The 12,106-nt window shown below is 33.7% G+C and overlaps 1 protein-coding gene across 5 annotated transcripts in view; it reads right to left on the bottom strand.

The window, feature by feature from the left end:
* Window positions 1-3,083: 3,083 nt before the first annotated feature.
* The window catches only part of CDH18 (cadherin 18), a 360,524-nt gene continuing 351,501 nt past the window's right edge, over window positions 3,084-12,106 (bottom strand). For 3 of the 5 annotated variants that reach the window (XM_055245947.2, XM_055245948.2, XM_055245949.2), the window contains one exon: window positions 3,084-5,530. In XM_055245947.2, the coding sequence (XP_055101922.1) occupies window positions 5,040-5,530 (491 nt within the window). In that variant the 3' untranslated portion in view covers window positions 3,084-5,039. The remainder of the gene's footprint in view (window positions 5,531-12,106) is intronic. The other 2 variants (XM_055245950.2, XM_055245951.2) reach the window with 1 other exon arrangement.

The raw sequence follows: 12,106 nt of genomic DNA, 5'->3' as shown, positions 1-12,106 counted from the left end.
TACCACTTTTTGCTTTCTACTGCATTGTTCACAGCTTTTTACGTGCAGGTTGTAACTCTTAAATGAGGCTTTAATATCATTGATGATGACAACTGTCGCCAGGACAATTTTTTAAACATTCTTCTGAATGTCTGGAACAGCAGGTTGCATCTATTGCATATTTGCAACACCTTGCTCAGTTAATAAATGTTAGGATGTATTAATTTCTGTTTGAAACTAAGGCATTTCAGATGGCACTTTGAAATTGCCAGTAGATAATTTAGAATAAGAATTTGATTGTTGACATAAGAAAAGTGGCCCTGATACAATTATTAGGGTTACTCTAATAATTATGACCCATTTTAAAATTTCTATAGTTAGTATTGGTGAGCAATAAGACTAAACCATCTGATGAACCCATTATAATCCACAAATGTTACATGCCTTCCTCATAGGACATAATTCCAAGAGCCCTTCAATGCCCATTTTCTCTATTCACTTTCACCTAAGAGTTTGAGAAAAGAATTACTACTAAAATAGTTTTTCATGTCTCTAAAGTGTTGAAAGGCAAAAATCTTTCATTTCTATGAACTTAGCAAAATGTATAAATGCAATCATTCCTCCCTTGACTAACAATATTTTTCCATTTTTCATCAGTGCTTCAAAAAATATGTTATTTTTTCTGAACTCTTATTAAAAAAAATGCATCACTACATCTTCCATTGGTACAAGTCAGAGCAGTATATATGTCTTTAAAAGAGTGGGAACACGGTAAAAAGCACTGCATTTAATATTTTCGTTTTAAATTTATGTATTTAGAAACTGAAAAAGTGATTGGGTTCTGAGTGCTGGTCTTATCTCCAAATGGTTGTGAGTTACATTTGGCTGTAAGGTTTATGTGATTTCTAATCCTATATTGGAAAAAGATTTAACTTCGGCAGATGAAATAGAAAATAAAAATTTCAGTGGTATTGTTTTCTTCAGATAATATTTAATTTGGCTTTAATCCTAAGGGATAAGAGAGAGAGAGAGAGACAGGGAGAGAGAGAGAATTCAAATTTGAGTCATATATTTCCCAGGAACTATTCTGAGATTTGACCTATTTGTGAAACTGGAAGCCAAGTAAGTCAGTGGCATAACATACATAAAGGCTAAGTACAATTTGACCTTGAGACATGGGAATTTTCCCTCTTTCCATAATACTCAGCTCTAGAGTCCCAATTTTTGAACAGCTGATCAACCACTGCCCACACTAATAGATAGATAAAGACTTACACCAAATATTTTGCATTCAAACATGTTCCATTAACATGCTCGGTTAACTGGCACTTCTTGATGACTCTGATATGAGTTCAGATATATTTTGTATCCAAAATATATATTCAGCTAAACTAACAAGAAGGCACCAAATCAGACTTACGAGTAAAGTTCTATAAGAAAATGATGATTAATTTTGTATTAAGCTCGTTGCATTGCCAAAATCGATGGACTCAATACACTTCCCTCCTTCTACCCAGATTTCTGATCATTTCCTCTACTTTTTGTGTAAATACATCTGAGCTGCAATCAACTGACATCCTGAAAGATTGGACTGAGGCTGGATACAAAATAAAGGCCAAAGGTCATCATTAACTTCTAGCTGAGTGTTCCATATGCTGGGTTCTACAAGTCTATATACATCAGATATTTGGATCACATTAATATCTAAATCCCTGTTTTGAATATCATTTTACCCTCCAGATATTGTTCAAGAAGATACGTGCATAAAAGTGTGTCCACCTATGTGGTTAAACGAATTAAATTCCTCTCAGAATATTTTCCTTCTTGTACCATGTTGTAGAAAAGTCACAGCCTAACTCTGTATGGAGCCTTGTCTTTTCCTCTCCAATCTCTTCTTCATGTCTGTGTTTGTACAGATTTGTCATAGGAAGAATATCTTATATAGATATTTAAGTAATTTCTGCAAAAGTTATTAATTTCTCAATGTTTGTGCAAGGAGTATTTTCAATTAATAAATTCTGCTAACAAAAACCTTGGATAAAAATACTATCATACTATTAATTTTTTTAAATTTAGCATCCAAGATTTTGTACAGGGTCTGTATGTAGAAGAGTATCTTATTTGAAGGAAGTAAATTGATTTCAAAGCTATATTTTATTTATGTCTGTAAAATGAAGGCTTCCAAAATGTGCTGGAACACATTAATGACTTGTGATTTCATATCTGATTATTCGTGGCCAGCGAAACTCAAAGTCAACGTACCAACTCTTGGCTCACTACACTCTAAGCGTACTATTTTCTAATGCTGATAAAACTAGAGATTTTAAAGTAAGATATTGAGTGTTCAATGACTCTGGTCAATTTGCACAGCATTTATATGCTGTTACTGCTTTTTGGCTCAAAGAAGCAAAACAAAAAATATGAGAAGCAACCCATACTTATGATATAATTGCTTAGTTTTAGAGTTTACATAAAAATAGTACTTGGAACGCTTTCATTAATTTTTTTAACCTACTGGAGTACAGATGCTCCATTTTGCATTCTTATTTAGATTTGATATAAGGGAGCTTAGAAGCACAAATTAGAAGTTATTTTAATGTGTGATTAAAAGAAGATAGATCTAAAGTGCTTAGTTTTACAAATTCAGAGAAATATTTTGGTATTCAGATCCATGCAGGGGACCTTAAAGGTTACATGAACTGTTAAATGTATACACATTTTATTTTTCAAATCCCTGTCTGTAAATTTATTGTGTAAATATTTTTTTAAATATGTGCTGAAACATATTAGTGATATGAGATTCCATAGTTTTCTTCTGTGGATAGTTTATCTGAAGCTTAAATCCAAAAGCCTCATGGAATTTCAAAACCTGACATTCCTGATACTCTTTGCAGAGAGAAGTCCAAACACCCGGACGCACAATAGTTGCCCATGTTTTACCCTCCTTTTAGGGTGAATGTAATCCAGAAGTAGCATCATCAGAGCATGTATATCCAGAGGTTACTCCCTACACCCCTCAGTGTCTCTTCAGATTTAGCCTCACACTGGAACACACACCATTATGAGATTAAAAAGGATAAAGCAGCATCTGGAAAACTAAAACGTTGTAAAAAGCTTAAATTACATTTTATTCCTCAGGCTTAAAACACAAATTGAGAATTATTCAAATTAAGCTTACTTACTTCCCATACCTCAAATTATAGTATGATAGCACAGGGCAATTGCAAACAGAGGTAAAATCCAAAATTTTGCACATGGGTAGAAACAGAAAATGTCATGTAACTTTTGGGGACACTAGATAATGATAAATTTAAAGAGCAAAGGACAAACTCCGGTGTCAACTAATTCCTGGTTCATGTATTTAAGAATTCCAATATTTCTGAAATATATAGATGTGGTCAGTTTTAGAAAATAGGACCATTATGGTATGAATTCTTACTTCAAGACCAATAGCAACAACAACAAAACATCATCTAAAACAATTTGAAAAAAAAAAGCCCCACCCAAATTCTCAGAAATTAGCTGATGAAAATATTAAAATAATTGGAATTGTGTACTATATATTTAAATAGCATCACTGTTGAAGATTTCATGAAATTCTCCATGATATAATATTTTATGCCAGATGCATGTAAATATATATTTATAAGCTAATGAAACTAGAAAATTAGATAAGCGTCTGCAAGCTTTTATGCAATTGAATACTTTGCAGTTGGCAAAGCATTTTACAGATGCTCATTTAATCCTCACAACAACCCTGTGAGGTGGGCAGGGAAGTCATTGCCATCTCTACTTTGTGGTTTGGACCCTGAACACAGAGACTTTGGGGAACATATCTGAGGATAATAACTGTGAATCTCCTTTTTTGCTCCTAGTCCACATTTTCCTGTTAATACCAAACTAATTATCAGCGAGATGGAAAAACTAATTATCAGTGAGATGGAAAAAATCTGAACCTGTGTAAGTAATAAATGTAAGTCACCTATAATTCTATGGCATTTATGTTCATTGGAGGATAGTCTTTCAGACTACATTGTTATTGTGTGAGGTACTTATTTTTTATTACTGCTCGTGTTGAAAATAAATGAATTAGACTGTAGTACAAACTAGCCAGCAAGATGTTTGACAATTAATTTTAAATGCAGAAATGATCAAAATTGCTGATTTAAATATAATAATACAAATGGAAAAAAAGGAAAAAAAAAGTTCCCCAACATTTGGTAGAAGATAAGGTGTGTGGCTATTTTTAAAATTAAATTATTTCCTGACATATCAGATTTTCATAATATACCTTAAACTATTCTTTCTGTCCATTTAAAAATAGGAGTATCCCATTATAATAAAAGGGGGTATACGGGATAGAGACAATAGTCTCGTGCTCAGTACAGCACACAACCGGTGCACTGAAGTTGCATACATTATAGTGCAGGCAGCAAATCCCCATGCTCCATCAGTTTTGTATGGAGAAAAGAACTGGGGAGGGCAAAGGGAAATGGTACATACAAGTCCATGATAGAGTGGAAATACCTCATGTAATATAAACACAAGACAAGGCTAATGAGATCTGTTACAATAACAGAGTGTGGTTCTCAAGGGTTCACCCAGAAAAGTGATAAAAGAGGTCGTGATTACCTTCACAAGTTTCCTATATTAGTGTTACCAGCCCTATAAGTCATAGCCATCAGTGATCTTGAGCCTTTTTGTTCAGTTTTGCTTTTGAAAAAAATAAATAGCAAAATATTGAAACAAATATCATTGTTTGGCTTAATTCAGGTATTCTTAATAAACAGTACCACAGACTTTATTGAGCAATTGAAAATATACACAAGGAACAATAACTTTTTCTTTGTATCGTCTTTTTTTTTTTTTTTTTTTTTTTTTTACTTTCTTCCAATTAAATAACCCAGTTTTGATCATGAAAAGGGCACTTGTTTCTACAGGAGCTGTGTCCAGCTTGCTCAGTTCCAAGTACTGTTTCCACACTTCTTCCTTGTCATTGCTGAGGTTGTATCTCCACTTACTCAGGAAGCAAATTCCACAAGGTTGCAAGAACTGACCCTCTAAGTTGTTCTTTCAGATTCTATTTCTCCATAGAGTTCAGCTAACTTTTTAAACTCGGGTCCCCAGTCTCCAAGGTAGTGATAATCCTGGTCTGACTGTGTCGTTGCTGAATCCAGCGAGCTGATAGACCCAGCTTCTGATCTCTGACCCTCATAGGCATAAGTCTGAAGAGAGTCATAAGGGGGAACGCTAGGGTCTAGGTCTGCTTCTGCCAGTCTTTGCTTAATAAATTCCTGAACATCTATACTTTCCAGTGTGGATAATGTCTGGTGTCTGGGAGTGAGCTTCACTTCAGGTCTGATATCTCTCCGGTATTTGAGCTCCTCAGCAGCAGAAGGATTCCTCAAGGCTGTGATGTCAAAGGCCTCCGTGTCTTCCTCTCCGCCTCCTTCATCATCATAGGTGACCACGTTCTCCCGTACATCCTCCTCTGAAATGATCAAGGGTTCTTTTTTGCTGCGCCTCAGGGTGATAAAAAGTACCACAATTGCTGAGGAAGAATGGAAAGAGGATGAAGAAGTAAGAAAACAGGCAGGAAATTCTTAGAGATTTTACATCAGCAATTTCCCATTTTCCCATTCATCATTAACCACATTCCAGAGTTAGGCTGGCATTGCAGCAGAAGCCTCTCTGTGCTCCCTGAATAACACCGTAAGGTACTGTAATGCCTCAAATAATGTAAAAGATGATTACCCCAGGAGACATTGTGAACTGCTGATCTTCTATAGAAAACCACAATACTCTCAGTGTGCTAGGATGTAGGTTTCTTGGCTCATATTTCAGTAAAACCATTTAGTGATTAAAGTGAGATAAACACATGATGAAAAAATAATATGAAATTTTAACTCAAAAAATAATGTAGTGAGCTGGTCTCTCTAGAGATATTTAATCCTTCTAGGTAGATACACTAAAGATGTTTTAAGTTTCTGGAATATTGGAAGAAGGAGCCTTAACGTTAAACACCTTAAATTTTGATGCTTTGTAGAAAATCAAAGCAGAAATATTTTAATGTTGATCGCTTTTGTCAATTATCCTTTAAAATTATATTATCATGCATTAATAATTGCATTTTCCCATTCAGGGGCAAAATAATGTTTCATTATTTGTACACGACTTGTTTCATAGGAATTTTTTGATTTATGAATGTTCTTTATATAACTTATTTATTTAATTCTCACAGCAGAGCTGTGGCTTTCCTCTATTTTTAACCCATTTATGCCTGAGGTTGCAATTTTTTTGTGTGTGAAAAATCAGACTTTGGCGATAAACTTGAGCAGTAGGATATAAATAACTCCCACAAGCTTAGTGTTCCAATAATGGAACACTAGGCATAAATAAGAATGAGGAATCTGAGACTCAGGAAAGAGTATCTGAATAACCAAGATCAAAAGATAAGATCACACAGATGGCAAATGGAAGAGCCTGTACCATAATGTGATTTCTCGCACCACAGGTAATGATATTTCTACTATAATAATATTCCACTTCAGTATTTCAAAGACACGAAATAATAAACTGAGTGTCCAATTGGACATGTGCCTTAGGATAGCTCTTGCTAAATATGGTGGATTAGTCTTTATTTCCAATAATGCTGCAAACATTAGAAGATGTGATAGAAATGTATCTTGGAAACTTTGTTTTGGCCATTTATCAATATTTTCAACTGTTTCTATTTGATGAAATTAAACTGTTACTAAATATAAATAGTTCCCTCACATCAAATTTGCTACAGGCTGTGTTATTAGGCTGAGTATTATTTACCTCAGCTCTATAGACTGCTCTTTTCCTGCTCAGCTGATATTCTAGGCTTTATGATAGTGATAATGAAGCCCATTAATATTTTAAACATTCTTTACTTCATAATAATCAGGGAGGTACCTTCAGTTGACATTTAAGGTTATTATATCTAGCAAACAAAAATAAATGGCAGGATTCTCAATTAAACATTAATTTGAGATCAATAACAAAACACATGCACACACACACACACACACACACATGCTTCTCAACATACAGTGAGCTTACATTCCTATAAACCCATTTGAAGTTCAAAATATCTTAAATCAAAAATGCATTTGATACACATAATTTAGTAAACATTATAGCTTAGCCTAGCCTACCTTAAATGTGCTCAGAACACATTAGCCTACAGTTTGGCAACCTTATCTAACACAAAACATATTTTATAATAAAGGTATTATAAATAATTTTGAGTCAGAATTCAAAATATGGTTTCTACTGAATGCATATTGCTTTCACATCCTTGTTAAGTCAAAAAAATCTTAAGTCAAACTATTGTTGGTTGGAGACCATCTGCAACACACACGCATACACACACACACACACACACACATACACACACACATACACATAAGATATTGTGTCCCATAAAATATTTGAGATACATACACACAGGCAAATATTGTGCTAAGCACACATGCATATTATTATATTATTCCATGTGACATATTTATATTACATATACACATATATACCTATATATAGATATAGATATATTTTTTATTTATCTGAAATTCACATTTATCTGGGTATACTGCATTGTGTCTGGCAACCTTGCTTATATGTGAACTTCAACAAATGGTTGTGAAGCAAACATCAGGTTATCTAACTCTGATAAAGAACATACTTTCCCCTCAGCCACTGCCCTTTTACTGCTTACCTCTGCAAAGTAACTTTCATCTTTACTTTTATCATTATTGTTACTTTGTTCTTCTTTATAGATTAACCATTTTAATGTATACCTCTAATCGATATGGACTAGTTTCATCTGTTATAAAACTAGAGAAAACTTGAGGAAGAAGAGTAGATTCTAAACCCAGAGATGGAAAGGATGAGAGAAAGGGATGGTCACTGTGCACTGGGAGGTACCCAGTTTTGCAGAGGAAAGGCAAATGGGAGACTATGAAGGAAGCAAAAAGACAAGAAAAAAAGCGTCTGTAGAGAAGGTCATAGAACCATCCAGAAAAGTGTGAAATGAAAAGATATTAGCATTGGGAAGGTAATGAGAAAATTCAATGAGGGTCACTACAGCAGACATGGGAAGCATTGAATTACTACTGTTTAAAATGAAGTGGTTACAGAAAGCTGAAAATGAAATGCTGATGCTACACATGCCCTGATCTACAAATATTATGCACAGAATTACAGATTTTCCCATATATGTTGCCTATACTTCAAAGACATTACTTAATATATGCCTTTACTTTGGGGTAAAAAAGGCTTTTGCTGAACATAGGAAATATGCATTTAATAACTCCCTGTGTATTTTAGCATAAGTCCACCTTACAGTTTTCTAATTCAAAGCTCCAAACAACATCCTCAAGTAGTTCACTCCACTGTATTCAGAAGTTTAGATTTATCATGCACGATATATATCTCTGTTCATCTTTATAATTAAATGAGGAGGCTGTTCTAGATCAAAAGACCTGTTTATACAGACTGCCTAATTTATTATAATACAATTTCTTACCTTCACCAATAAATCAAGTTATTTTCTTTTACATTGAATTGGTTGGTGGTTGATGTCAAGGGAATTTATGTGCAGACACAACAGGGAATATGTAATCAATACTGCCATAGAAGTATGGAGGTAATTTGCATCCTTCAATATTTGTGCAATTTTTCAATCTTTGCATATGTATCGTATTCACTTAATGAAATACAGGGATAATCCTGGCTTTTTAATTATCATGGCATATAGTTTCTCATTTCTCAAAAGTTAGGAAAATAATTCAGATATATTATGATTCAAAATATAGAGACCATTTACGTTTGAACATTGAAGGTTTACATCTACCTTTTCCCCAGAAAAGGTAGTATTTGCTACCTTTCTGGATATTATTTGCTAGTATTCAGTGATTCCTAGGCTTGTTACATACTTATTTGCTAGTATTCAGTGATTCCTAGGCTTGTTATGTACTTATTTAATAAAAGGAGATAATATATATCATATATGATATGATATATATATATATATATAAAAAATCAAAATCTGAGACACTTTTGAGTGAAATGGGATGTTGTTTATAATTATGTCAGGACATCAGGGAAAACACAGACATAGGATCCCTCTAGTTAAAGGTAAATTCAAATCAACTCAGAGAAAAATGTTATACATTGTGCTCCTGATGAACTTATTTTCATTCCTGTTGGTTCCACAGATATTTCCGGAGCAGATGGCACCAGATAGATACTCCATAAACAATTCTCATGTGGACAAACAAAAAAAAAGTCTCTGTGAAAGTGGTAATGTGACATTGTGTTAAGTGAATTATCCTGAACAGTAACAGCCTCACTAGGAAAATAATTTTAAAATATTTTTTAAAAATTAGCTTATGGTTACTAATAACATCAAACTCCTAATTGTACTGGAGAATATTTCTTAATGTTTGAAAAACAAATGAAATATTTCCCAAAAAAATCCTAAGACCAAAGTATATTTTAAAAGAATGAGTGCAGACAATAATTATACATATAAATAGAGTCAAATCCTTATTTAAAAACTGACAGTCAAAAGAATGTGTTCAAATGACCCTGATAATCTATCAAACTATACATGTGGGCAAGGTACCTCTTCTTACAATGGGCCATCTGGTAAAATACAGTATGAGAGAACCAAGGTGGTGTTACAAAAAAAAGATGTAGAACTTGTTTTTCTTTGTACAAAATAAATAATTTCTGATATAATTTGAAGCCAACTGGATTGAAACTTGAATAAGCTGTAGTATTTTTTAGATGTCTTTAGTCTAAAATAAATATTTTATCCTTGGTTAGTAAATTTTTAAACGCCCTTGAGATTATCATTTTATATTATAAATTAGAATAAATTTGTGGAGTTTTATGAATTAATTTTATCATCAAGTACTTCAAAGATGGGGAAACATTTTTTGTATTTGTTTTCTCATCATATATATTTTTTCCTATATATTATGTATCATTCCAGTGCCTGGCATACTAAGTGGCTTTCAGTTCCCATAATATAAACTGTCATACAACTTGCATTTGCACCCGTTCCATACTGAAACTCAACATACTCCTCCCTAAGTAGCTTGCATAGCAGAATTTTTTAAACCTCAAATATCATTTGATTCTTTGTCATACCATCATATGTTGCCACTAAATTTGGTAGAATTGAGGTGGCCTGAGTCAGGGAGGTTATTTTTATTGACTTATGGAGTGTGACTTGCCACACTTGGGAGTGGCATCTCTCTCTGAAACCTTAGATTTTTAAACCAAGGGTGGCACACAAGACCATTTGAAATAGCTCAAATGAAAAGCAGGCTGACCTTTATCTCCTCACCAATTCCATCTTCTTTTCTTAGTTCACCACGTGTTCACACCAACTCTATTCTGATCCTCATTCATCAGGAAATTTATATCCAATATTAGGGAGCAATCCATGCCTCACTTATGGTGGCCTCACCTAGGTCACCTGCTTATATGTAAGCTATGGACTGAAAGGGTAGCTGGAAGAGTTCCCAATCAGATCCCGACTCAATGACTTATACCAAGTGTGATCAAGATTTGCCTTGCCAACTACTCTAGTCCCTCTGGCAAGAGATGGGGTAAAGTTGGGAAATAAAAGTCAGGCCTCTGGGAGGGAGAGAGGACTTCAGCTACCTCTACTGTCATGGTAAATTCTGATTGCATCATAAAGCCTCACTCTAAATTCTCTTCCATCCATCACATGCAGCAGACCTGAAAAAGGTAACCTCAACAGACAGTAACCCAGCTTGTAATGTTTATATCTATCATTTAAAGTTAGCCTCTTTAGTTGACAAGCACCATTCAACGTATACATAGATGGATTCCGACCATGTTGTAAAATGTTGAACCATATGCAATCTTTAATAAAACAAGGATAAGCATTTCAAAATTCTACAGAATGACTCTAAGGTCCTTTCAACTGAAATGTCATTCTCACAGGTTTAGAAATAGAAACAAGAAAAACTGATTGTGTGGCTTGAGATCACACAGTTATTGGCAAAACTAGAGCTGGGTTTGTACAATCATTGTCATTTTCACAAACAAGAAGCTGAGAGGGAAAATTTTTTAATATTAAAATATTAATTTTACAATTTGTTTAGCTGCAACGGTTGAACGTTATTTCAGAATTACGAGTTCAAAAATAAAGTTTTGCTACCTTTGGTTCTGTCGATATTTATGCTGAAAATCATAATCTCACAAATTAACTTCAATATTATTTTAAAATTACAGATGGCTATATCCTGTATCCCTTGGCTAGATACTTTCTGAATAACAAAAACTAATCAATGCCATGAAAAGCAAACATTGCATTATAATATATAATTATAGTTATAATAAATATTTTCACTAACTTTGTTAGTTGAAACTCAGATATGCTTTTAGAGCATATTTTCACCAATTCCATCTTCTTCTCTTTGTCCACCACATGTTCACACCAAATCCACTTTGATCCCCATTTATCCGGAAATTTATATCTAAGATTAGGGAGCAATCCATGCCTCACTTATGGTGGCCTCACCTAGGTTACCTTCCTGTGTGTGAGGTATGGACTGAAAGCGGAGCTGGCAGAGGTCCCAGTCAGATCACGGCTCAAATATGCTTTTACAGCATATTTGAGTTTCAACTAATAAAAATGCAAAAGTAAACATATCATATAGTAACTTTATTAGTCTTGAGGGATATTATAAAATTTACAAATGTTCTATTACTTACCCCAAATGAGAAAACATTTTCATAAAAACCAATTAAAATGAAGTATCATTCCATGAAAACATAAAATATTCTTTCAATAATGCACCTCAAAATGTACCTAGACATTTAACAAATTAATTACATTTTTGATATTTATCTTAGTAAACAAAAACAGTTTTATGATGATAAACGAGCTCAAAATTTGAAGATAACATGCTTCACCTAAGTGATCTACTTTTAAGAGTAAGAATGCTGGAAGAACTCTCATTAAAATCCCTGCATTCTATTCTCTATCACTTCAGTTAGGACTCTAGAGAGATCCAGGGTAATTGCTGTTGTGCAGCCTTGTTTTCTCTTTCTGGAGTGT

Source organism: Symphalangus syndactylus, chromosome 16 (genome assembly GCF_028878055.3).
Source record: "Symphalangus syndactylus isolate Jambi chromosome 16, NHGRI_mSymSyn1-v2.1_pri, whole genome shotgun sequence".
NCBI classification, from domain to species: domain Eukaryota; kingdom Metazoa; phylum Chordata; class Mammalia; order Primates; family Hylobatidae; genus Symphalangus; species Symphalangus syndactylus.
This window is presented reverse-complemented; position numbering and strand designations above follow the sequence as displayed.